Source organism: Anabas testudineus, chromosome 23 (assembly GCF_900324465.2).
Source record: "Anabas testudineus chromosome 23, fAnaTes1.2, whole genome shotgun sequence".
Classification (NCBI taxonomy): Eukaryota; Metazoa; Chordata; class Actinopteri; order Anabantiformes; family Anabantidae; genus Anabas; species Anabas testudineus.
In genome coordinates, this window is record NC_046631.1 from 3,094,941 (window position 1) to 3,121,596 (window position 26,656).

The 26,656-nt window shown below is 41.5% G+C and overlaps 3 protein-coding genes across 7 annotated transcripts in view; 2 read left to right on the forward strand and 1 right to left on the reverse strand.

Annotated features, from left to right (window-relative positions):
• The first annotated feature begins 833 nt into the window (after positions 1-833).
• On the forward strand, positions 834-15,591 carry slc13a4 (solute carrier family 13 member 4). The gene is made up of 16 exons (XM_026363136.1): positions 834-1,006; positions 5,331-5,459; positions 7,496-7,632; positions 7,769-7,944; positions 8,242-8,305; positions 8,574-8,616; positions 8,737-8,811; positions 8,903-9,087; positions 10,962-11,081; positions 11,328-11,429; positions 11,944-12,045; positions 12,348-12,460; positions 12,878-12,999; positions 13,276-13,437; positions 13,842-13,979; positions 14,181-15,591. Exons 1-16 carry the CDS (start codon positions 884-886, stop codon positions 14,316-14,318), a joined length of 1,929 nt encoding a protein of 642 aa, XP_026218921.1. The 5' UTR covers positions 834-883; the 3' UTR covers positions 14,319-15,591.
• A 647-nt stretch (positions 15,592-16,238) lies between these two features.
• On the reverse strand, positions 16,239-17,434 carry LOC113164040 (cytochrome c oxidase assembly factor 6 homolog). The gene is made up of 3 exons (XM_026363137.1): positions 17,244-17,434; positions 16,955-17,110; positions 16,239-16,794 (listed from the first exon to the last, which is right to left on the reverse strand). Exons 2-3 carry the CDS (start codon positions 17,096-17,098, stop codon positions 16,696-16,698), a joined length of 243 nt encoding a protein of 80 aa, XP_026218922.1. The 5' UTR covers positions 17,099-17,110; positions 17,244-17,434; the 3' UTR covers positions 16,239-16,695.
• A 41-nt stretch (positions 17,435-17,475) lies between these two features.
• ptprz1b (protein tyrosine phosphatase receptor type Z1b) overlaps positions 17,476-26,656 on the forward strand; it is a 55,909-nt gene continuing 46,728 nt past the window's right edge. For 4 of the 5 annotated variants that reach the window (XM_026363131.1, XM_026363132.1, XM_026363134.1 and 1 more), the window contains exons 1-3: positions 17,476-17,552; positions 18,275-18,415; positions 21,049-21,103. In XM_026363131.1, coding sequence (XP_026218916.1) covers positions 18,308-18,415; positions 21,049-21,103 — 163 coding nt within the window. In that variant the 5' untranslated portion in view covers positions 17,476-17,552; positions 18,275-18,307. Of the gene's footprint in view, positions 17,553-18,274; positions 18,416-21,048; positions 21,104-25,301; positions 25,483-26,656 lie in introns of those variants that run through there. The other variant, XM_026363133.1, reaches the window with a different exon arrangement.

The window sequence follows — 26,656 nt, forward strand, 5'->3', positions numbered from 1 at the left end:
TTGTGTTTATCTGCTGTCTTATGAATCTGAAGCTATCGAGGGCTGGCTCCTGTCTGGAAGGGTTACTGCTGCTGGCACTGGCTCACAGAATCCTCTAGAGGGTAGTGTGACCTCAGTGGTTCCCATCCTGGCTCTTCTGGGCTCCATGTGTTCACCCTGTTTTATGTTTATGATTCAAATCTAGATTTTAAAACCATATGTATGTGTGAATTATTATGTAGCCTGTTAATCAATGTTTAATATTCCTGCATGATTCCCTTTATAGCTCCTCTGTTCTAATAATATTTTAAGTCCCACACTATTGGTGTAAAGAAAACTGTCATTTCAGCCATGATGTGGGATATAGTACATTTCAACACGTCCATCAGTCACTTTACCCTCCCACCCCCACCCCTTCCTCTGTGAACCCCCCTAACTCGAACTCCCCCTTGTGCAAACTTGACTGAGCCCTGATTGGTCCACTCAGAGCCTCAGAGGGTGTGGGCATAGTCGTGGTTAATTAGCATACCTATCAAGACTCATAAATGTGGCGGCACACTCACCTGCAACCTCTGGCAGCATCGCGCACACAGAGGAGGAGAGGGCCGCCGAGTGCAGTGCGTGGCGCGGGAGTCGGACGCGGTGGAAGCAAATCTCGGGTTAGAAAAATCAAGTCTGAGCAAGTTCACTCACCTGAGAGAAGCGCGCACAGCTCCGGCACACTGTGCGTAAAAGCGCAGTGCCAAAGCAGAATTTTACGCACAACAGCAGACGGCTTCCCTCGCCCTCCTCTTGCCTCCAGCTCTTCCAAGGTGGTTTAAGACTCTCCCGCCTTCCGGCTCCAGACTCTCACGCCCGTTACTGCTGAGTTGTGGCCGGTCCGATCCAGAGCCCCGGGTCACCCATGAGGCTGGAAGCCGCAGCCAGGATGGATCTGTTCAGGAAGCTGTGGAAGGCGAGAAAGCTGATCCTTGTGGTGTTCATCCCGCTGTCCCTGCTTCCCTTACCGCTCATCCACCCCACCAGTGTGAGTAAAAAAACAAAAAACACAAAAGAAACTAATCTAAACTAGTTTAACCACAAATGCATCATGATTTTTTTTTTTGCGCATGAGTTGACAAAATCAGTTTATTCTCCAAACTGAGTATTTCCTCCTATATTTCAAAAATATAGGGAGGTCTGCATTTGTGTGATTTGTAAGACAAAATCACAGTAATATTATTCTTTAACATGAGTATACAACAAAGATGTTACCAAAGTGAAATGACAAGACAACAAGAGCAAAAGCTACAGTATACATGAATTTACAGTACCACACTTTAAAATGACTTAGAATCGTTTTTAAATGTATCAGAAAACTATATAGTTTTATTAAATACCTAGAAACCATCCGAACAACACATCCAGTTAATGAGCTGATGTTCCTCCTTGGTTGCTGCTGATGTCTGTAGTGTCCTGATGGGATTTTTTTTTTATGTGTGTGTGTGTGTGAAAGAGAGGCAGAGAGAGAATCAATCAAAAGGCGCACTGTGCTCTGTTTCGATGAGTGCTTGTCCCGATCATCAGCTGAGCATTGTGTGTGTGTGTGTGTGTGTGTGTGTGTGTGTGTGGAGAGGAGATGTCGCGACATGTTGATGAGATGAAGATCAGTGTTTTGCTTAAAAGCCAAGAGTGAGGGGAACAAAGAAGCAGAGAGAGAGAGAGAGAGAGAGCAGGGGGGGAGAACAACTTGATACTCATGTAGGATCAGGAGTTTTTTTCTGTCTTGTATCACTTGCTTGTTTTGAGATTTTCTTTTTATCAGATCAGTGAATATTCAAACAATAGAATTATCTCGATCGGCATAAATCCAATTATTGAAAACGTGTGTCTGTAAAGATGCAGTCAGTCACATCTTGAGCAGAGTGTTGTTGCTACTTGCTTGGTGGATGAGACGTGTGCGTCCAGTGGCGGACTCAGGCTGCCTGAGAGCCAGGGGCAGAAAAAAAAGTAAAGGTCACCTGAACAACAAAGCGTGATTAAATTAAAAGTAAAAAGGAATGGAAAGACAGGAATTGGAAGGAGATGAGAGGCGGAAAACGCGTTGGACAGTGTGTCTCCAGCCCTCTCACTGTGCCTTCGTCGTATATGTTTCCACCCCTACCAAGACAGTTATCTTTCCACTCCTCTTCATTTATTTATCTGCTGGCAGGGTTACTCAAACGTTCGGAACACGTTCCTGACAGGATACACATGAAAAAACACTTAAACGTGTCTCGCCAGATGTTCACAATCGTCTTTCATCTCATCTCCCTTCTTGCTTTTGCAGCTTCGGAACCAGCCTTTTCATAAAGAACTGCATCTAGCTGCGTTTTGTAGATTCCTTTTGCATTGTTAGCTCGGACTGCACTGATCCAAATGCAACCATTCAGAAAAAGGATGGTCTTCACAGTACATCCTACAGGTCACATCACCATGTTGTTTTGTTCCATAGGAGGGAACTTGATCAAGCACTCTTTAGTAGACGATCGAGCCGCACTGGGCTTTACTGTAATTATGAATTAAATATGATCTTATATAGGACATGGACAAGTTTACAACACATTCAAGTGGACTGACACCTCACAGTGTGTTTATCTATGGCTCCTATTCTAATAAATAATAATACAGTGATGACTTCTTTATCACAGTGTTAATATTAACACTTAGACATATAGTTTTTCAGCGCTTGCTAAAAATGGCAGTAGCCACACAGCATGTTACAATGGTATTAAGTGGAAACAGGTGTGTGTGTGTACGTACTGCATGTGTTATACATGAGCTCTTCTGTGTCACAGATGTTCTTCCACTGCCGTTAATATTCAAGGAAACCTTTATGCGATCACAAGTTCAGCCATCAGCCGGCCAGTCAGCTCTGTCACCCAGGACCCTTGCTGTTATGTCAGGACCGGTGGATGTTTGGCACAAGTAGGCGGCCCAGGATGAGGCCAAGAAAGAACAAAAGAACAAAAACTTTTGCTAGAAAGAAAAAAAAAGAAACAGTCCAAGCAATTAAGTTATATAATCAACCTACCACCATGCTGGATTTTGACCCCACGTGGCTTACTTACGACACTAGGGACCCCAGACTGTGTCTGGAATGCGACAGGGGTTCAGAGTGACTGTGTGTGTGTGTGTGTGTGTGCGCGTGCTCAGAGCAGTTCTTTGTCCAGCTGCAGCAGGACAGAACATCTGTTGGATGCAGTCAGACCAGGTCAGAGAGAGAGAGAGAGAGGACATGCGAAGGCAGGGGTAGATGTGCTCGGTGCTGTACAGTTATGCTCGTGCCGGTTTGAATCCCCACAAATCAAACCTACTGCTGCTTCAGTGAACTCAGACATAGACATTATACACTCCAGTGCAGAGACAGTATACATTTCCTCAGGACACAGGACGTAATGCACTCAGCCTCACACCCACCGAAGCCCCCCCGAGTCCGGCATGGGTCCTATTTTCCTTTAAACCTATCAGTACTGAACTGTCTCATTCAGGTGATGGTGGTGATAATGTGGTGCAGGCTGCTGCTCAGACACACGCTCACATACATGCAGTCACACACAAACATTGTCCATTTCACCTCAGGCACTCCAGCATCACATTCTTTCGCAGCCTCAGAGAATCAAGTGAACTTTCGCCTGGATTTTTTTTTTAAAAACACCTCCATTTCCATGCTCGTCACGACGCCTGTTGTCTGTCATTCCCCGTTTTATTAAACATGCCAGCCAGCCGGAAAGTATTCTGCAGGGGCGGTGGGGGAAAAAAAAACAAACATGCATCTTCATCCATCTGTTTCACCTGCATTCATTTGGAAGTAAACTCTAATAGAAGCCAGAAAGCCTTGATTAAAATAACAGTATTGACGTCTGCTCCCTGACACGTCTCAGTATAAAGTCTGGCTGTCGCCTTGCTTCTCACCTCTTTGCTTACCCAGCACTTTGGCTTTAACTTGCAAAACTAGAAAAAGAAGCACAGATAAATATATGAGCGACACCAATAATCAATGACCAGTGACTGCTGAATCAGTGTTGCATATCTCACTGCCCTGTGTGTTTACTTACCCATCCATGTGTGTCTCTTTTTAACTGGATATGTGCTTCTTCCTTTATGTGTTTTCCTCTTTACATTCCTCTCTGACAGATCAACCGTCACACCGTGAAGTGGGGCTTTAATCCTGTTATCAGTCAGGTTGCCTGATGACGTCATGTTTCCTAAATGTGACGATCCCTTTGAAAACACACACACACACACTGATTAAAGGACTGTTAACTGAGCTGCTAATGAGCAAAACCTTTTTTTTTTTTTTTTTTTTTACACGTTTTCTTGCTTTACACAGTTAGTGTGTGTTGTCAGGGGGATTTAAATTGTGATATTTTCTTTGGCAAGGCCCACTTTGATTACGAACTCAAACGCCTTGTTCTGTTCTCAGCCTAATCCGGTGGCGGTGCCTAAAGCCTGGAAATGCCTCTTTCTCAAAAGTGGAGTGCAGCTTGTGCCTTTAGAGTGACAGTCCATGCCACGACAGCCAAAATAATATCAATTGCACAATTAGCTGTAGAATCAGACATCATATGTTTAACTGTAATTCACTGAATTAAATTAACTAATTAAACTTTTATCTCTTTTCTATATATCAGGCATAAACATGCATCACGCTCAGTTCATCGTTCACTTAGCAGGATTTCTTGGTATTTTTCGACAGCTGTCTGTTACCGTGTCAGTGGCTCACAAGACTGTAAACCGCTCGCGGTATCACTCCAGATAAGCGAAGCAATACATCGACTGGTTAACATCAGATTGTTTTTGTTCCAGTGTGATTTCATTGTTTCATGTCAGCTGTGAATGTGTGCATTTATTTGTTTGCATGTTGCCTTGGGGTGATGGGTACATTTCCTAAGGGAATTCATTTGACTTTGCTTGATCCATCTACCTGACAGAATACAAACAAATCCTTCATCTTTACATTTTGATCCATAAGTGTCTATTACCAGCAACAGACTTGCAGCACTAAGAAAGGGATTTATCACATTAGAGTAATTTCTTTAAAGTCCAGGATTTATATGGCTTCACGGTCTGACCAGGTCTGGGCATGCTTCATGCTGGAGCCCTGTGGCTCATTCTTCACCCCCTGGGTTTATTAATTACAGATTAACTGGCCGGTGAATGGAAGATGTTACACTGAATGTTCTTATGTAAAAGCAAAAAACAAATAAAACACTATCCAGATAATAAACTCGAAACCATAGTTCAAAACAGTAGTTCTAAACAGTTCACTGGATCGATGATCACAAACCTTTGCTGGTTGTTGATGATGTTTTTTTCTCCCCTGCTTGCAGGAGGCATGCTGTGCATACGTGCTGATCGTGACAGCGGTCTACTGGGTGTCGGAGGCTGTTCCCTTGGGTGCTGCAGCTCTGGTCCCAGCCTTCCTCTACCCGCTTTTTGGGGTGCTCAAGTCGAGTGAGGTGAGTCTACCTTTGTTTTGAACTTTACGGTCTTTTGGCAAGAGCTGAAATGAGTTCTCTTATTCTGTTTGGGTGGTTAAAACATTATTGAGAGCTAATTTGTTATCTCTACCCACTAGTTTCAGCCTAAATAAGGACATAATTAGAGTAAATATAATCAAACTGACACACAAAGACTCACATGAGGCAGAACACAACACAGGTTGCCCCTTATACTGTTCATCAAATCATCTCAGTAAATAGAAGTAAATATTAGCGTGTGCCAGGCTTTGTCTCTCTTAGGGGAAAAGTAAAAGAAACACTTGTAGTAAACTGTGTGTGGCTTAACATCAATGCAGGGAATCAACGAGAGAACCATGAATCAGCTAAGAGTCAGCTGATCAGATTGCTGTATATGGAAATATAGAGTAATTCCAGATCAGGTGAAAGGCTTTTCTCGGCTGTGAACTGAGTGAGTATGTGTCAGGACCTCAGATCCAGCTGTACACTTGCTTTTATGTACAGAATGAAAGGCTTCTTGGATACATTTAAGTTTCAGTGAGGGCTTTTACAATGCAGCGGTACTTATCGAGGAGTCACTCAGCTGTTAAGGTTTTATCAGCCGCCCATTAACCTGGCAGTCCGCATCATAATCCCGTTCTTTCATCTGTGAGTACAGTACATGCGTTCACACGTGCCCACACCCACCCACTCAGATAAAGCACCATTACCACTGCCCGGCCCTGTTAAAGTGTTATGGGTTTCACTTGATGATCACAGCCTGCGTTTTCAGTGCTTCTATACTAGCTACACCGTTTTTTTCCTCCATTCAACTCACCCCTTCATTTTATTATCAGCATTACATAAAATATGAGCTGTAGGCCTCATGTGACCAAATCGCATTGACAAACAGTGACAAAGCTGCCTGTTAACACTGCTGTAAGCCTCTTGTGGTGGTGTTCGGCAAACATGCCAGCAGAGAGCTTTATGCAACATTTCCAGTCTATCTTGGTACTCCCAGTCTCCCCTGATACCCTGAATGTCCCACATGAACCTACTAGTGACCCCTGGCAGGGTGCCTGCATGTAGCGTTAAAGTACATACTCGAGATCTTGCTTTCTTAAAATATTAATGCTCATTTCTGTTGGCCGCTCAGTACTTTTAAGTCACAATAGGGATGTACAGTAGGTCTGTTGAGTGTTATTCATGTTTATTCCTTACAAGTGCTATTCACAGTTCAGCAGCAGCAACACGTTATCGGGTTGTTATCTGCTATCTACACCTCATTGATTGTAAATCACCCCAGTCCTATGACATTTGATTGTTGGCTGTTAATCTAAAGTGGAACTGATTAACTGTTTTTAAATGAGCGGAGCTAACCTACATCTCATACACAAGCCCATGTGGCATTTGTTGTGTTCTTTTCAAAACTGGAGCACATGTCTCAACTTGTATTAGTCAGCAGTGAGTGTTAGTGAGTTAAGCCATCTGAATATTGTGTTGTGACTGCCTTTTACTGTGCTGGTATATCTATATATTTTACAAATTACAGTGTTACAGCTCTTACAGTCTTTATTTGTAATGGTACTATTAGATTATTGGTCAGATGAAACAAGTAATTTGAAGATGCCACGTAGGTTCTGGGAAATTGTGATGGCCATTTTTTACACTGAATGTTTTTACACTATTCGGCATACAACAAGTGGTCAAGCTACCGAGATTTCCCCTTTTTTCTGGCCTTTATCCATGAGTACATGCATAGAAATGGAGAGGAAGTGCAGCAGGTTTTAGGTGAGAGGTGAGGAGGCACTGCTGAGGCTATGAACCCTGCAGGTGGGAAATGGAGCAGATTAAAAGAGAACAAGTGGCACACTGTGTTGATCCAAACAAAGGAAGATGAAATAGGGAAGTGGGTAAAGTAGGGAAAAGCAAGAGGCATCACAAGTTACAGTCTTCTCTCATAATTTAGCTGATTTTCTTAGTAAATCTGAAACACTTAAATGTTTCATGTGCATGCGTGTGTGTGTGTGTGTGTGTGTGTGTGTGTGTGTGTTCAGGTTGCCGCAGAGTACTGTAAGGACACCACTTTGTTGCTGATGGGGGTCATCTGCCTGGCCGCTTCCATAGAGAAGTGGAACCTGCACAAACGCATCGCACTGCGCATGGTGATGATCGCAGGGGCCAAGCCTGGCATGTAAGCAGCACACACTTCAGATTCACCACAGATACACCACAGATTCAATAAAATGTACTGGAATGTGTAAGAAACAATGACACACAGTTAGACCGAGGCAAACACAAATCCGTCAGAGTCCCTTTCTTCCTTCCAGGTTGGTGCTGGGCTTCATGTGCTGCACAGTGTTTCTGTCCATGTGGCTCAGCAACACGTCCACCACGGCCATGGTGATGCCCATAGCCGAGGCCGTCCTACAGCAGCTCATCTGCACTGGTTTGGCCGACAGCCATGATGACTCTGAAACCACTGAGGCCCCTGAGGAAGACACTGGTACGTCTGGTTCTGTCGCTACAGGGGGAGATCGCTAAACCATAATAAAGCCTTCCAACATTAAACTATTTTTTATGCAATGTCTGCATCAACCCACAGACTGTGTAGATAGATAACGGGCGTAGTCCAGCAGTACTTTATCATAATCAAAGGAAAACAAAAACAGGTTAAGTAAGAAGTTTGTCAACCCACAGTACAGTAGCAGAAAAAAATCACTTGTGAACAAACACTATTTCAAAATCCAGTGTTTTTACAGTTGTCCTGTTAAACTTTGACTATGACTGTTATTGTCTGCAGCTGTTTCTGACAAAGAAGAGAACCAGGAGAAAAACCAGTTAGAGCTGCTCTATCGCAATGACAGGTATGTGCATTTATGATGACATGTCAAATGTGTTTTTGTGTATACTGTGTACTGCAGGGTCTTTTACTGTTATAGTTTTAACCCTGTTTATTATAGGAATAGCAATAAAACATTGTATGCACATTGACAAAAGAGCGGATTTACAAGCACCAACAATACATCACATTCATTTGCTTATCAGTATTAATCAAAACTCTAATTCCAAAAAATATTTTGTTATTGTGAATTCTCATTACCTTGATTTCCTTTCCCTATCTCTCTCCAACAGTGACTGCACCAAGCAGGAACTCTCTATGTTAGAGGTGAATGAGGTGAGACTGTAATGATTTTTACAGCTGTTTTTAGCTGTACACAAATAATTAACATCAGAGCAACAGAAAAATCTGTAACCATGCTGTACTGTAAGTCAGGTCTCTTTCTCTTCTTCACAGGTACAAACTGGGGAGGTAAATGGTTTTTGTCTGAAACCAGTCTCTAACCAGGGCTCCAACGGACACCTGCCACAGGTTAGGACTATATAGGTTTGTGAACGAAACAGGGGTGACAAACATTCACCCTTTCTTGACCTGTTTTAGTCAGTTAATGTCTGTCTTTTAGGTTGAAATCGAAATCCCGAATGTGAAGCGGGTGAAGGCCAGGAGAGACTCCCAGTATCCCACCAAGAGGGATCACATGATCTGTAAGTGCCTGTCCCTCAGCATCACCTACGCCGCGACCATCGGCGGACTCATCACCATCACTGGCACATCCACCAACCTCATCTTTGCTGAGCAGTTTAACACGTGGGTACACACACACACACACACACACACACACACACACACACACTTGTCTGATTGCTTTAAAGCTCTTGCCCTCTGGTCTGATTTAATCCAGTGTTAACTCAGGATGATTGCAGACACCATCTCAACTTTCCAGCACATTTAAAACTTTGTTGTTATCTTGGCTGCTGTGCTGGCTGGACTGAGACACTCACAGTAATGTTAGCTTAGCGTCTGGGAGGGAAGGGGGTACACCAAGGTCTGAGATCAAGCTACTCAGCCTCTACAGTCCTAACAGAGCTGATTTCCTCTAGCCATGGCACTAAGCCTGGCAGAATGGTTTCCTTTATGTCGCAGTTGGACAAAGCACAGGTTTTAATTCTGTGTGTGTGGGTCAGTTGCAGTAGGGTAATATCAGCAGTAACTGTAACCAGTCCAACCCCAGCTTTCCAAAACATTACCTGCCCAAATGTATATGATTGTGAGCTTAAAATTAATCAAACTGTCAGTTCTGTGTTCTCGTGTGTCATTAGGCTCATGTGAGTCAAAGTGTGAACAACTGTGAAACTGCCAGCAGATCTGATCTTTTCATTATTTTAGGAGGCTCGTGTCTTCATACAAACTGAGCTTAGGCTGTTTGACAGTTCTAGTAGGGAAACAGGCTCCGATGTTTACAGGTTATCAGCTGAGGCCAGTTTCCTTTTTCAGGTTTTGAAATTGAAGAAATTGGCTTATCCTCTTGATTGCAAACAGGAAATGTACCTCTTATCAGAAAACCAACAAAACAAGGTAGGCAGCCAGTGGTGTTGTCAGCATGATATTGAGAATTTGACTGTTTTAGTTCACTAGTGTATCACTGGTTTTGTATCACTATTTTAATTGGATTTAGATCAAATGTGATTCAATTAACTTGACATTATTCGAATGATGAATAAAATAAACTTAGACCGGTATTCATTTGATGGGTGCCTGGGGGCTCCCGCCAAGATGGCAGAGCTGTGTCTGCAGCACATGCACGATCATCTCTGAACATCACCTTTACCCTGCTTAGCGTCCATACAGCCGAGGCCGCAGTGAAGCATGTCTGAGCAAACACGCTTTATCATCCACACAGCTTTGAATGACTCAACTGTGGAGACACTGGCTGGCGTTTCGAATTGTATAACCTATGCGAAATAATAGTGCTATACAAATAAAGTTTGACTTGATTGGCCAAGAAGTGCCCTGTTAGAGAATAAAGTCCACAAGCTCAGCTAAAAGCCATTATCCCCCTGACTTTCCCTACATCTTACATCAGGATGGCAACAAGGTTGAGAGGAATTTGCTGCCTTTGCAAATCAAATCATATGAATTTGAGTATTGACTCAGGATGAGGTAAATGTCTGAAATCTAGGCTGCAATGCAGAAATGACCAAATCATTTTTACATCAGTGATTAAAGAGAGGTTTGTCTAGAGAATTTCAGTGATAAACTGTGGCTCCTGTTTCAGGGACTCACCTCTTATCAGCGTGGACAGTCAGCTGTGCTGCTGCACAGATAGCTAGATGGGAAGGACAGCAGTTGTCAGTCAAAGCAAACACAAATGGCTGAGACAGGGTCAGTGTAGGTGGCTGATGGGGGTTAAGTTGTTGTTTGTTCATCCTGATAATATTCTATTTTTATCACTACAAGTGCTCTCTTTGGTCATCAGGTTCAGCCTTTACAGAGACTGTGACGTATGGAAACATCAGTATATCACACATTAACATGAAATCACTGTGGCTCTTATCAAACAATTGAATTGTTGGGTGTCACTGGTGACCCTGTGCCACTATTGCACTAGTGCTACTAGTGCTACACACAAATATCCTGAATGAACTCTCTGCTTCTCTTTGCCTTTGCCTTTATCCTACCAGTCGTTATCCAGATGCAAAGGTGATAAACTTCGGCACCTGGTTCATCTTCAGCTTCCCCATCGCCATCATCATGCTGGTCCTCACCTGGCTGTGGCTACATTTCCTCTTCCTAGGCTGCAAGTGAGTGCATATGTGTTTTGGTGTGATTGTATAATGCACTGGAAGTTGCTCAGCTCACTGTCATTCCCATGTGCGATTATGGTATGTCTGCTCTTTATCCCATGCTATCATTATAGACTCATGATGATCCCCGCACCTGTAGTACAGTGTAAACCGCTGCACAATTAGGCATCCTGTGGTTTCAGGTTAGAAAACAGTGTCTGTCAGATCACTGTATGGCTGATGTTGTTGTTCTTGTGTGTCCAGCTTCAGAGAGACATGCTCGCTGAGTAAGAAACGCAAAACCAAGAGAGAGATGCTGTCAGAAAGGAGGATCCATGAAGAGTATGCTAAACTGGGACCCATCAGGTGGGACTTCTGTCTGTCTGTGTAGTTTCTTTTTCTTAGCTGCCCTGAATGGATCACCCTTGAAGCTTTATGTAAGGGATTTTTATTTTTGTTAGAGGACTTTCAATCCACCCACAGTGGAAACCTGTTTGAACATTAAACAGATGTTATCTTAGCCACAGAAATTAATGGTCAAATTCTGGTGTTTTACCTCAAAAACTGCAAAAATGTCCAGCTCCACTCACGATTTAAAGATATGTGGAGGTTTTGTATTGGTTAGCAATTGCATGAAGTGTATTTCTGCATTTTGAGGAAATTTTGATTTGTCCTCACTGCTGTCCGAACATTGAGAATTGATTTTTCACCTAGCCTCTTAGAATTAGATTTTGGTTATGGGTTGCACTAAAACAATAGTTATGATGTTTAACGTCAGGTTGGTGAATGCATTAAGTCAGTATGACTATGGTACAATTATATTATCCTTCATTGTTGCTCATAATCTCTTGCGGCTTCTGTGTGTGTGTGTGTGTCGCAGCTACCCAGAGGTGGTGACTGGTGTTTTCTTCATCCTGATGACTCTGCTGTGGTTCACCAGAGAGCCGGGTTTTGTGCCCGGCTGGACGTCTCTGTTTGAAAAGTAAGTGCTCATAATGTTGCGCCACACAACCGCAGACGGTGTTATCACTAACGAGCGTCAGTGATCAGACAGTGACCAGTGGCTATGGCAGTGCCAGGAAAAATACACACTGATGCAAGAGTATGTCAGTGACTGTAGTATATGTCCATGTATACATACAATTCACAATTTATATCATGAAACACACAGAAAGGCTCTGCGCTAGGTTGCACTAGGTTAGGCCTACAGAGTATAAAAGACACTAAGAGGAATCTCTTGTTACTTTTCTGCTTTTCAATTTCTGCTGCCTCTTCCCCCTTTAGGAAAGGCTACAGGACTGATGCAACAGTTTCTGTCCTCCTTGGCTTCCTGCTCTTCCTCATCCCTGCCAGGCGGCCATTCTCCTCCTCTTCATCTTCCTGCTGTAAAGACACAGGTCAGGACAATATACTCTTCATCAGACAGTTTCTCATCAGACTAAACAACATTTGGTTTATGTACTTTAGGTATCATATAGATGCTGTTTAACATATGCAACAATATCTAGGGTGTCAGTCAAGTTGTTTTATAGATTCACAGTTCAGGCTATTAAAATTTGACAGCAGTTAATAAAAAACACTGCAAAAGTCTGACAATATTTATTGATTGTTTTTATACACATACAGTATCATATAATAATTTATCATCACCACAAGAAATACCAAACCATGTTTTAAAATGCACACTTTCGCTAATTAAAGAATAAATTACCCTTAAAAACCAAAATACCATGTTAATTAAATCCTATGAGAACTCACAGCCCAGCTGTCACCATGCTGCTCTATTGTCATTTTCTGTGGTTTTTAATCAGCAGATGAAAGTTCAGAATCTGACCCACTGGCTCCCATGATCACTTGGAAGGACTTCCAGAGACTGATGCCGTGGGAGATCGTCATCCTCGTTGGAGGAGGCTATGCTCTTGCTGCTGGTTGTAAGGTGTGTGTGTGTGTGTTGTTCTATTGCAGGAGTGTAAAATCTGTAAACGCATTTTTGATTAGCTTCAGGTTATCTTATAAACGTCAGGGGAACTTCTAAGTTTTTAATATGCAGTTTTATCATTTACATGCATCTAATCAAATTTAATCTGGTGTTGAGAAGAGACTGTAGTCCCATCCTTGGTTTAAAAGAAGGAGGATCCAGTATAGAGGTGAGAGACTGACGATGCCCTCTGAGGATGCTCACGTGTCTACTTTTCTGTACGTGTGTGTGCAGGTGTCGGGCTTGTCGGTCTGGATCGGCAGGCAGCTGGAGCCAATGAGTGGTCTTCCTCCCTGGGCTGTCACACTGCTGGCCTGCCTGCTGGTGTCAGCAGTCACAGAGTTTGCCTCCAACCCGGCAACTCTCACCGTCTTTCTGCCCATCTTGTCTGCTCTGGTACGACACACACGACTTCACACACAGTGGCAGTTTTTTATGAGCAATGATTCTGAAAAATATGACACACACGTGTCCCATGGTAACCCATGGTGGTGTTCAGATGGACACAGAACAAAGTTCCTGTTGGACTTATATTTTGTTTGTCTAGGTGTATGTCATCTAATGTTTTTTTTTAAAAGTTATGCAGTAAAACTCATGTGACTTTTGATCTCTCCCCTGTTCTTGCTATCCCCCCCCGACTCGTCATCTCTTCTTTCCTGTACTTATCTTACATACGTTCTTGCCTTACGCCCCCACTCCATCATCTCCCACACCTCTCTCTCTTGTCTCACCTTCTGTATCTTCTTCTTCTTCTTTTATCTTCCTCCGTGTCTCCTCAACACCCCTCTCCCTGCTTCCAGTCAGAGACTCTGCAGATCAACCCTCTCCACACTTTGATCCCTTCCACCATGTGTGTGTCATTCGGGGTCATGCTCCCAGTGGGGAACCCCCCCAACGCCATTGTCTTCAGCTACGGCCACGTGCAGATCAGCGACATGGTACGTACACACACACATTCGCACAAAGTCACATGCTCTTTCTGCACCTGCAGCATCAAAGGGTCTGAGAGTACAGTGTGTCAAAAATGTCTTACGAAATCAGAAGAATGGAGTTAGCTTTTTATGTCTTAACTGTTTCTTCACTAGATGCCTGCAACTCAGTGCTTTAACATATTTCCTTTTTCACTTCTTCTTGTACAGGTGAAGGCAGGTTTTGGGGTGAACCTAATTGGCGTGGCAGTGGTCATGCTGGCCATCACCACATGGGGTGTTCCCCTGTTTAGCCTGACCGAATTCCCAGCCTGGGCAGTGGCAAGGAACGTCACAGGGAGCTTATAACCACCGGCTGAGTGAGACCCCTGGAAAGAAGACATGATGAATGAGACAGAAAGAGAATGAGAGGCTGGGCAAACGATTCCGTGAGGACAGACATGGAGAAAATGATATATGGTGTCTCAAAAAGGATGGTCTTGCTCAGAGTTTATACCGGACTGATTAGACTGCACATGAATGAGAAAGCTGGATGAGGGAAAGAGGAGAAAAAGAAGAGAGGGACAACCTGTTGCTTAGACTTAAGATTTAAATTCTATTTTTATCCACCATATGATCTCTGACCTCCAGCCACAAATTTTCGTTGTTTTTTTTTTTTTTTTACCTCTGTTAACAAAGATTCTGTTTTCACTGAATCACTGGAAATGTCACTAAAAGCAACACACAGTGTGATCGAGAGCTGATATTTTATTTTTTCAATTTGTGACATGTCTGTAGAAGTGTTTGAGAGCCGAATCATGCGCTCTTTTGTGGGTTAGTTGATACTTTGATAGAAATAAGCTACGTGGCCATTGTAGACAAGCCTCTTTTTACTGCATGCTTGCTGAACCTCTGCAGCACATGCTACACATTGATCTTTAACTCACTTACATTGCAACATGGTGTGCTGATGAATTGTTTGCTGAGACCTTACACTTAATGGTGTAAAACAGAGCTGGCTGCTGTTGTAAAGCAAGATAAATGCTTAAAACGAGGCTTCTACTATGGTTGCTAATGTACTGTATCCATAAAACTTCTTATTATTAAGCTTTTCAGATGTACCCAGTATTCTTTCTTCATAGGAGTCTATATAAACTGTTTCTAAAGAGGTGTGTGTAAGTAAAGCTTATATACTTCCATAGTTATTCCTAGGTGCTATCTGTGTTGTTTTGGAAATTTAGGCCTTTTATTGTTTGACTGATGTCTTTACCAAAGTTTCTGAAGCTGACTGTGTGCCATATTATACTGTGAACTTTTAGTACCTTGCAGTACAACTAGTGCCTTTAACATGTTAGTGCCTGTCATGAACTACACAGTTTCCTATGGGAATCAAATCTGTAACCCCAACAGTGTTTTTGCCTTACTGTACCTCAGCAGTGCAGGACCCAGGTTCACTACTATCACTACTATCACAATATCAAGAATGTAAACCGTACTGTATGTCTCCCTTTCTACTGACTTGATTTCTGAGCTGCCAGCTGGATGCTTTTGATTTTACAGCCAAGGTCATGCTCCCAGTGGGGAGCAAGGCCTCCTTAATTACTTGCCTTGTTTTCAGCCTGTTGCACTTTTCATATTGAGTACATCTGACAACCTCAGAATAAGATGATGAAATCATAACATCTGAAAAAAAAAAAAATTTACAACCTGAGGTAAAATTAAGCAACAGGATGATCATGTTAATTTGTTATCGTGGAAGCGTGACTTTTCTCGTGGCATGTGATCACAGATGTGGAAGGCTACAAAGTCCCTTCATGATTTATTGCTGAAGGCAGCATCCAAAGCATTTAAGGCAGGAAGAGTGAGCGAGTACAGGGTTGTAATCTGTTCAATCAACTGTCAAATCACAATTGTTTGTTGGTGAAAAGGTTTGCACATAACACCGTACTGTGCAAAGATGGAAAGGATACACATTATATTTTTACACAAATTTGAAATGTAATTTGTGGCTTTTTAAATGTCTGCATTCCAATTTATAGGCCTTATAGACCTTCTGGTGTTGCAGAGGTGACCTTTGACTTAGGGGCCACACTTCTTTGTAAATACATACAGACTTGTAATATAATGTGCCTTAGCCTGTCTCCAAATGAGCTGTAATATTGCTGAATTATGTATTGACGTCTCAGTCATATCCATCTAAGACAACACTAGAATAAGGATAATGCATTACACATGTACAATAATAAAACCACTAAAACCACAGAGTATGTATTCTTTCTTTTATTTTCATCTAACATATGGTGTCAGTCCCACTTGGGGGATTTTACTTACTAAATAGTACTTTCCTTGAATTAGAAAATATATTCAGTTAATAAAAGCCATACATTAGTCACCTTAATGTGATTTTATCTGTGTATTACATTTACACTTTTAATACAAACCTTTATTAAGATCCCTCAAACCCCATGTGAGGGTAGAACAACACTCTGTTCACACATGATGAGGTGATCTATACAACACTCATACGAACAAAGAAAGTGTTGTGTCCTGCACGTTGAATCTGCTAACATGGATGGTGTCTTGAAGCAGCTTGAAATCTCTTTACAAAATAAATTAGAATGAAGTTCAGGTAGTCAGAGTCCTCGATGAAGAAAGAAAACTCCTCTCCAAGTCCTGCGCTTGCCACTTTTCTGAATAAGACGAAAAGTCATACTACAGATTCTCACTGTCTGCTGTCGAGTGAAGGTTATGATGGCTTCTGGGGGCCTTCAGCGGGCGTGAATCCTTCTGTCTGCATCCTTTCTTTATATTTCAAAAAGTCTCTCCTCTTGGTGAAATATTTCACCTGTAAGAAAAAAATGAAAAAGATAAACAACAACCATTCAGTGTTCGATTTAGAGTTCAGCTCAGTGAAGCGTGCCTGCTTAAAGTCTAACATTTTGATCTCTACTAATACAGATCCCAGATCTTTCTGATTGCAAAGATAAAAGGAAGGCATAGCTTACCCACTGAGCAGGGCATTTTGCCTCAAACTCCTTTTGGAAGTTCTGGCAGAGTGCAGCTTTGTCATCACTATCATCCAGACATTTCCACAGCTGGTCTCTGGCATCCCAGCAGGCCTTTCTTTCTGCTAAATTTGGAGCCGACATTGCTACTTGACCCTAGGAGAAATTTCAGGAACAAAAGGGCAAGATCTGTTAACACAGGAGCTCCAGTAGCTCAACCAAAAAGGGTTCAGTTTGATGCTACACAGCAACTTGCAATAGCTTGAGGCTAGCTGCCACAGTCACTTACTGAAGGAAAGGTTAAAACCTCTCACTGATTTTTTTCGTTCCAACCACCGCTTCTGTTTACTCCTGTCAGTTCATATAAAATGACAAATCCGCATAATTCAGGTAACAAATTGCTGATAGGAAACTTGTGTAACGTGTTTGGATCCCGTAGCACCAAGCTCAGTGAAGGACACGCACAGTAGCACTTCCTTGTCGCTGCGTGATGACGTCTAGGCGTGATAAACGGAACGTACCAGGTGATGGCGCAGTTTGATCAGAATTCAACGCAAAGCGATACAACTTTTTTTAAGGTTAATTGTGACTAAAACAGGTAAAACATTTAACTCTGTAATGTTGTTTATCCATCTTTCAAAGTGTCTTATGTAGCCAAGTCATGTTACAGTTTTCCTCAATGATAAATTCGACTAAAATGGACGCAACAGGTGTGGAGGGGTAATGTATTAACGCTAGCTAATCTATCATTAGCATTAGCAATCTATGTATTTACTTATGTATCTATCTATATATATACATATAATATACATAATAATTGTTTTTAAGGTTAAGCTGGCAACACACAAAGCTGAGGAATAATAGTTTTACTTTATTAGTATCGCAAAAAAATATTTAGCTTCTTTGCCTGTCTTTAAAGTCTTTGTGTGGTTAAGATTATATGTAGTATAAGAGATTTTTACTTTGGAAATATTTACATCACAGCATGGAGGAGTGGATTTATTTATAATGACAGCAACAACTCGTTATGATGATATTAGTATAGTACATTTACATTTGGACTCATTTTTATACACTTTTCTTCCCCAACGCAGTCTCCAGTAGATGCTAAAAAGGAGAATAATCAATTTGGTAAACTTGTATTTTTCCTCCTGTGGAAACGCCTTTCAATCTGAACCTGAACAAAAACCGTCCAGATCTACGTGAATGTATAAAACATTTTGTGTGTGTGTGTGTGCAGCTTGGCAGTGAGAGGAGGCAGAATGAGAATGTGTGTTGTTGTTGATTAACTCTCTCTTTCTCCTTTCCTCCCTCCCTCAGACATGGTGAAGGAGAATAGCCCCACTGGTTTCCATGGTGCCCAGCAGAAATCCATCTCAATACGTGTGCTTGTGTGGACTGAAGGGAATAAAACAAAGCTCGCTGATGCAGGGGCGAGGTGCACGCCCTCTTCTTAGGAAAGTAAGTGTTTGTCACCCGGTCTGTGTGTCTGTGTGACTTGATCGTGTCTCTTTTGCTTCTTGAGAGGCAGAACTCAGCTCCTGTATGTCACATACTATTTTCTGTCAGTAAGTGTTTTCACTTTACTCGGTTCCGCTGTAGAGATTTAAGGCCAAAGTTCCTGTCTGAAAGCATTTTGAAAATATGTGCCCTTATAAATGAGAGCACAAATTCACAAAAGAAAGTTTAAGTGGTATTTACGCATAGTTCTACGTGTTCTCTGCTGCAAAAGAACAACAATAGTTTAAAAAATTACTTAAAGTAGAGGATGGCAGCGTTTTCATAAGCTGCATAAATACTCAGAAAATACTGATCAAATGCAGCTTTCAAAAACTTGTCAAAAGTGTCAGCAGCAATTAGATTTGTTTTTTCCTCACCACAATTAGTGGATGATCAACAAGAAACCACAAGACTGTATCTGTTTCTTCTGTATCTGAGCTTTTGACAGTTAACATGATACATAATTATATCTACGGTTATTTAAATGTCCTGTTCTAAATTCAAGTTTATTACAAGGGAATCAGCTTTTATGTCTTGAGTTTATTCAGTTTCAGTTAACCATGTTTTTCTCTAGAAAAAATAATTATGTGATGCACTTGCTTGGTGTCCATTGAGATTTCTGTAGATTAAAGTTTAAACTTCTTTTCTCCAGCACCATAAACATTCAAGGTTAAAATATGTGTTGTGATATGAGAAGGACACCAGGTATTTTTCTAGTAAGTCTTGTAGAGTGCAGTTGGTCTCTCCTCTCTTCTCCAGCTTATCTTAAAACCTCTAAAATCATATTTTCCTTTTCAGACATGCACACATGACTGTCTACTTAGTCTGTTGAGGTTCACCAAGTTGCTTGATAGCACGTTTTTATGTAATTTTTGCACACTAAACATAGAGACCAGTGGGATTTGAAATTTAATCCCGGCAGTGTTAGAGGCTGTCTCTACCACATACTGTAGCTCTCAGACAGCAGGTTGCTGATTTACAAGCTGTGTAAAAGAGGCTTATTAGAATGTGAAAGCTTTTGAAGTTATTCTCCCATTTAAAAAAAAAACAACAAATACCTAAAACTCTTTTCTTGATTTCTTACTCTTGATTCTTTTTTTGTTTCTGTAAATGAGGTTGCAGTTAGCCACAGTATCAATTTGAAGCTATCAAAAGCCACTGAAGTATTTTGTCATCCTCTTAATGTAATACTCACAACAGTAGCCATCTGAGCTGTCATCAGGTTATGTGAAACTGCAATGACATGTAAAGATGACTAGAAACATGAAGGGGGCAATTACAACGTAGGAGTATAATGTAGTATCCATTCACAGTCATCATGGCACATTTTAGTCATTGTGTCATCACTTCATGGCCCATGCTTTTATTTTGACTTTCATTTCCTTTCCTAGCCCTGTCCTCACTTCTCTAGCCACACTTCACCATCCCTCATGGAGTGCACCTGTTCTTCCTGCCGCTGTTCACCCTGATCAGCCTCACCTGTGCACAAGCCTCCTTTTTTAAGCTCCTCTTCACTAACTTCAACATCAGCATTGATACTGCTTTCCAGCCACCACCTTGTTACTTTGAGCCTTGTCGTGTTTCTGGTTGTTCTAGTTTTAAGTTTGTTTTCTGGTCTCATTGTTTCCCTCTCCCCTGCCTTGTTACCATTCCCTTGTCATAATAAACCCCTTAACTTATTCACATTGTGTCTGGCATTATAATCATGTCCTTTAAAACTCTAAATCCTTACACAATGTTAGATAGCAAGAGAAATAATTGCAATAGTGAAGTGAGACTTTCCAGTATGCCTGTTCCATAATAAAGAAGTAGGTATCACAGTTAGGAGCTAGAGCTTAACTCCTTCTCAGTAACAGTGTTATGAATCCATCGGTGGCGGGTTCAGTGGTGTAGTGGTTTGCTCTGTCAACTCACAGCTAGAAGGAACTGGTTTTGAATCCACAGGTTGGCCTGTTACCTTCTATGTGGAATTTGCATGTTCTCCCTGTGCCTTCCTGGGTTTCCCCTTGGTACTCTGGCTTTCTTCCACAGCCTAGAGACAGTTAACTGGTGACTCTAAATTGCTCAGGTGTGAGTGGTTGTCTGTATCTATATGTCAGCCAAGTGATAGAGTGGCAACCTGTCCAGGGTGTAGCCCACCCCTTGCCATTAACAGGAAAGTGGTTAGGATAATGGATGGACATGAGCCTGCTGTAACCTCTGTAACCTGTCAATCTCTGTCAATCCAGCCAGCTTGTCAAGAGGAGGTTGACAGTACTTGACATAGAACAGTGAGGTGCAGTATAAAACGGTGAAGAAATAGTTGCAGAGGGTTGTCACATTCATACAGTAGAATAGTCACTAATTGTAAATGAAGCTTAGATAGCAACATACATTTACTGTTCTTATCAGTACTTACCTATGACACAAATAATATATTGGAGATTATATGGATATTTCCAAGCCTATAGGATAAACACACTTCCCATCATCTGTTTTTAATATCTTTTTTACCCCTCTTTCACATTACAAATTAAACATGGTGTAGTTTCAGCAGTCTTAGCTACTGACCTAATTTTGACTGCAGTCCTTATTGTTCTTTCTGTTTGATGCAGGCTTTGGCTTCTTCTGGTTATCGCTGTCTCCTGACCATCACACAGCTCCCACACAGTAAGTATGGAAATACACAAAATGTATGCAGATTCATATGTGATGCCGAGCTTTATTTTAAATTTAATTTTGTTGGCTTAAAAAAAATTACCAAATCTGTAGTTGATTTTTTTTTTTGTTATCTGTCAGAGTCAATGCACAGAGACCTAAGGTGTACTAGATCTGTAAAAGTTGAATGCAAGTCAACAACTGCTGGTGCTTTAGTAACGATGTGGCAGTGGACTTTATTGCACCTTTTCCTGATGACTCATAGACTGCCAGGTAACACTTTAATTTGATTCACTTGAGTACAGTTAGTTGGAGGGAAGTTAATGTGAATGGGACCTAAACGTCTTAGTCCTTCCATTTCACAGCATGTGCTAGCTACTGTGATACTGTACAGAGTATAATCGAGTGCAAGCTGGCTGGAAGTTGTACAAGGTGATAATCCTCATTCTTCCCATGCTAAAGAGAGTGTGAAATGAGTCATATGACTTTAAGGTCTGTGGAACCTTTAGTATGCCAGGAAGGTAAATGTCAGATCAGACACACATATTCTGCCAAAAGGCCAAAACACACACTCTTGGTCTCTTTCAGTTTCACTCTCAGGAACATACAGATACTGGCAGGCTGCTCGCACAGTTTTGTGAACCCTGCTGATGCTGATGACAAATGACAACCATGACATTACTCCACTTTCCACAACATGTCAGATTCCAGGCTCCTTGATTTCTTTTTTCTTGCCTTTGATCCGTCTATACGATTAAGCGTTTGTTGAATACTAGAGGGAGGAGATTCTCATTGAAGGAGCATTGTCTTCTTTCAGTGACACATAGGTCTGTCTCTTCATATATGACAGCACATACTAATGTTTATTAAATGTGGTATCAGCAGATGCTAAGAAAGCTAATATTTAAACATAGTAATTTTATTTAAACATTGTAAAATGACACTATGTTGACTTTAAGTAATTTCTGCTTGTTCACATTTACTTGCACACAATATTATGGCATTAACTACCATATTCATCCAGCACCTCTATGAGGCCACACTATTTTGCTCACTGGCAGACATCGACCACTGATGGCATCTCTCTCATGCACACACATCGACCAGTATTTGTCAGCTCAGTGGTGTCCAGGATGCTGACCTCCAATTGCCACGGCTGGAAGTCAATATCACTGTCAACTCGGAAATCCAATGTCATGGCAACACAGGTTCAGGCACGCCCACTCACACATGCATGTAAACAAAACATCAGGTGGATACGATGATTAATATAGTTTTTAAAGGACAGTTGTAGCATTTTTGTCACTTTTTTCTGCAGCACCTGCTGCACTGATGAGGTCTTCACTTTAACTTTTTGGGGAAAAATACAGAATCAATTGGTTCTCAGCTTTTAGTAACCAGAGTAATATTAAGTGGTCTATATCACTGTTATTTTTTTACATGCATATTCTTTCTGTAGGACCTAAATTTAGGACAAAATGTCAAAACAACTTGTGCTCAATAGCCTTGGAATTTAGTGTTTTTGGTCCTCTGAGCAGTAACTGTGACTATGTCAAACTCAATTCAGATACACCTAGTTTATTTCAAAGCATCATTAAAATCTGATCATTGACCTCCTAAGATACTTTGGGTGATGAACTAAGCAGGGCCTAATGCAGTTGACCTAAATGAACTCTTGTTGGGCTGCTGATTTTGTTCCACTCATGGTGGATGGATGCACAGAGAGAGGAAAGAGAGAGCAAACACATAATCCATAATCCATAGCTGCCAGCTTTCCACACAGGATCTGAAAGAGCTCAGGATATTGTGCAGGAGGTGGCAGCGCGTTATGATAACGCATCATACAGCTTGGGTCTTTACACCTGTCACAACAAAGAGTAACTGTGTGTATGAACATGTGTGTTTTGTTGACATGGTGTTGCTTTGGTTTTCTTTCTTTTTATGCCTGCACACTATATCATTTGGCTTTTAGTAAGAAAAAAGACCTGTTTGTGTCTGCATTTTTTTTTATTTTTATATAACACTCAAGTGCTTTGCTGTCAAATCCATTGCGCTATGTGCTATGCTCTATTTTTGTGATTAAGCCAACTGATGCCACAATCAACGTTATTATTTCACAAGCCATACAACCTTTTTCCCATAAACACACATACATGTACATAGGCTTACATCCCGGAAGCACAGAGGCGGAGAAGATATTGTAACAAGCATCTGAAAAAAATGTTGGTCCAACAAGTGAGACAAGGCTCCCGCCTGAATTAAAGAGGATTATCTCTCTTAATTTATGCTAATGAATGCACAAAGAGTAACGAGAGCAGCGTGTTATTGTGTGACTGAATCCTGTCTCTCTCTGACACACATACATACTCTTACAAACATTTAAAAGCTTTCCACAGTTGTGTGTTATTGCACCACTGAAGCCTGTTGCTTGTGGAGCTGCACTCATTCTTTTCTCACAAGACACACGCACAGAAGCACACACACTTAGTGCCATGCCATTGTGTACTTCATGGGAATCTTGTAGTTCCACCACTGCCAAATCTCAGCATCATTGCAAATACACACTGGTTCCACTGTGGGACAGTCCTTGGTTGGTTGGATACACATTCTTGTTTTGTCATGTGCTGCAAACCAAACCGCCTTTCACTTCTTTATACGAAAACTACAAGTAGGTATTGTAAGGCTCCCTAATGTTGCTGTTATTGTTAAATGTTTTCTGAGTTACTCAAATAAAACCTCTTAGAAAAGTCACTGTGATATTCTAAGATAGAGTCGGTCTGTGGTACTACGATGTCACCGATGTCTGTCCTATTTGTTGTTAAGTCGATAGTTAGTTATCCTTTTTTCTATCAAGCACTTATTAACCAGTTTCTGTATAAGTGATGTATCTCTCTCTGCAGCTCAGCAGTGAAACTTAACAGTGATAGACAGTAAAAAACTTAATGTATTGGCTATGGTGTATGCATGACAAATAATACTCCATAATTATTTGTTATAATTATAATACTCATACTCCAAATAACACAGTATTACACTGCCAGTCCAAAATAAAAGTCACAACATTTATTCCCGTCCAGAGTTGCAGTTATTTAATCTATATAAGATCTTGTATTGATTATTGGAGAGTTGGACCACTACACAAAGTCTTCTCCAGCAGATCCCAAAATTCTCAATGGGGTTAAGGTCAGGACTCTGTGGTCAATCCATGTGTGAAAATGATGTGTCATGCTCCCTGAACCACTCTTTCACAATTTGAGCCTGATGAGTCCTGGCATTGTCATCTTGGAATATGCCCGTGTCATCAGGGAAAAAAAAAATCCATTGATGGAATAACCTGGTCATTCAGTATATTCAGGTAGTCAGCTGGCCTCATTCTTTGGACAAATAATGTTGAAGCTAGACCTGATCAACTGCAGCAACCCCAGATCATAGCACTGCCCCCACAGGCTTGTACAGTAGCCACTAGGCATGATGGGTGCACCACTTCACCCTCCTCTCTTCTTACCCTGATGCTCCCATCACTCTGGAACAGGGTAAATCTGGACTCATCAGACCACATGACCTTCTTCCACTGGACAGTTCTTAACCCAGTTTTAGTAGTTTCATCAATCTCCTTAGATGTTTCCTTTGCTTCTTTCATGCCAATAATTTGACCCTTCTGAAACAGATTAAAAGGAGGTGTCTTCAGACATGGTTGTTTAGGAAAGGAGAAGCTACTGGCTGCATCAGTTAGGGGGAAAGAACTTAATGCCAGCTGAAGAATAATCATTCATGGAATAATTATCCAATCAGAGACTCTTACTTATTTGCTTAGTTAAATGAAGGTGGTGACTTCTTTTTTGGACGGGCAGTGTATGTTGCCATGGCAGTGACGCAATGAGATAACTAATTCACCAAATGGCCAGTGATTTATGCATGTTGCTACAAGTTGCCCTAAAAATAAAAAAAAAACACTAAATCCCCGTTAGAAGCTGCAGACGCACCATGCCCCTGTAGTAATGTTATCTGGATGTTATAGGAGTGATACAGCGGCGTCAATTAAGGGCAGTGGGCGGCGCACGCTCACAGCCCGTCTCTCGTTGCGATCTACGTGAGTGCGCGTCTGTAATCATCCAACCAGCCCGCGAGCCCGCTCTCCTTAAACCAAACCGAGCCGAGACGCGCCGAGCCGAGCTTAACCGATACGAGCATTTGTTCTTGTCGCCCCACACAGAGGCAGCCGAGGAGGAAGGATGATCTGGTAGCGCATCTTTACGCACTCGACCCGCCGCCCGCACCTTAGAAAGCCTCATTCAGCCTCTTTACGTTTAACCCTCTCACCGACACCATGGAGGCTCCAGTTCCCAGGACCGACATTATTATTTCCCAGCTGCTCCTTTTCAGCCAAATCGGTAAGAAACTGTGATGCTAAAAATCCTGATTTGACATGTGATGCTGTGGACGGTTTGAACGCTGTCAAAGATTGAGCGGTGCGTCTGGTGCAGCCGCTGGCTCGGATATTTTGCACACTTCTGCTGCTTCTGCTTCATCTTCAGAACCTGCACTAAGTGCTAAGTAAATATGAATTGTACATGTTCGATTCATTTGTTAAAGCACAAATTTTCACCTCGGAAATGTGTTGTTTAGCGCTGATTATTTAAATATTTTTCTCGTGGGTAATACGCAGGGCATGCATGGATTCCTCTGACTGTGCTCTCATCCACTGCTCCCACCGCGGTTGTTGAACTTATTTAATAGCTGCGTTTAGTGTAAATGTGTCGTTCACTGACGAGCTGCGAGTTTCCTTATTTATAAACTCTATTATCATTTTAGAGATATTACAAACATGATGGCCTGATGCTGTGATTTTATTTACTTGATGGTTTAATACCACACTTGTAAGTTAAATGTGAAGCATATATTTTTTTTTTTTCAACTGAAATACTAAATATGCATTTTAATTTGACTGCATTTGAACTATTCCTGTGTAAAGAAAATGTGGCACTATCAGCCTACATCACATGTACAAAACTTTTCACCTGATTCATTCTTTTTCTGTGTTGTCTACTTTAGATAATCACGTTACTCTCAGTGTACAGTACAGATTATATTTAAATCAAAAAGGATAAAAACTATCACTGTGCTGAGTCCAAAGCGAAGCAAACCTAAAATCACAGATCCTCTTATAGACATCTGAGAGTAGGACTTAGTGTTGATTTGAGTGTTGTAGATGGGAAGTAAGACAGAACAGACCAGTTTGTTATAGTACATAAGACACAAATAAAATTGGTATCCCACAGTCAGTAAAAAGATGAGGCACGACTTCAAGATTTACCCAAAACAGTGGAGCACTTTACATTCCAGTCAAGTCAATCAGTGCAATGTAACACTACAGTATTATGCACAAAGACACTATATATTCTAACGTGACGAATCAAATTCCAGGTAAACACGTATGGGCTTTTCAGTTCTATAGCACTTTATTCACTTTATGTAGGCATGAAGTAGTTTTGAAACAATCACTTATGACATAACTAATTATATTGTTTGTCCACCAGAGGGCTCACAAGCAGATTTATTTCTGAA

Excerpts from the sequence above, each read along its gene's own strand:
- slc13a4 (XM_026363136.1), top strand. The coding sequence starts at position 884 with ATGAGGCTGGAAGCCGCAGCCAGGATGGATCTGTTCAGGAAGCTGTGG. Across the intron at positions 7,633-7,768 it reads GCAGGGGCCAAGCCTGGCAT|GTTGGTGCTGGGCTTCATGT; the intron begins GTAAGCAGCACA and ends TCTTCCTTCCAG. Across the intron at positions 8,617-8,736 it reads CTATGTTAGAGGTGAATGAG|GTACAAACTGGGGAGGTAAA; the intron begins GTGAGACTGTAA and ends TCTTCTTCACAG.
- LOC113164040 (XM_026363137.1), bottom strand. The coding sequence starts at position 17,098 with ATGTCGGCTCCAAATTTAGCAGAAAGAAAGGCCTGCTGGGATGCCAGA. Across the intron at positions 16,795-16,954 it reads CAAAATGCCCTGCTCAGTGG|GTGAAATATTTCACCAAGAG; the intron begins GTAAGCTATGCC and ends TTTTTCTTACAG.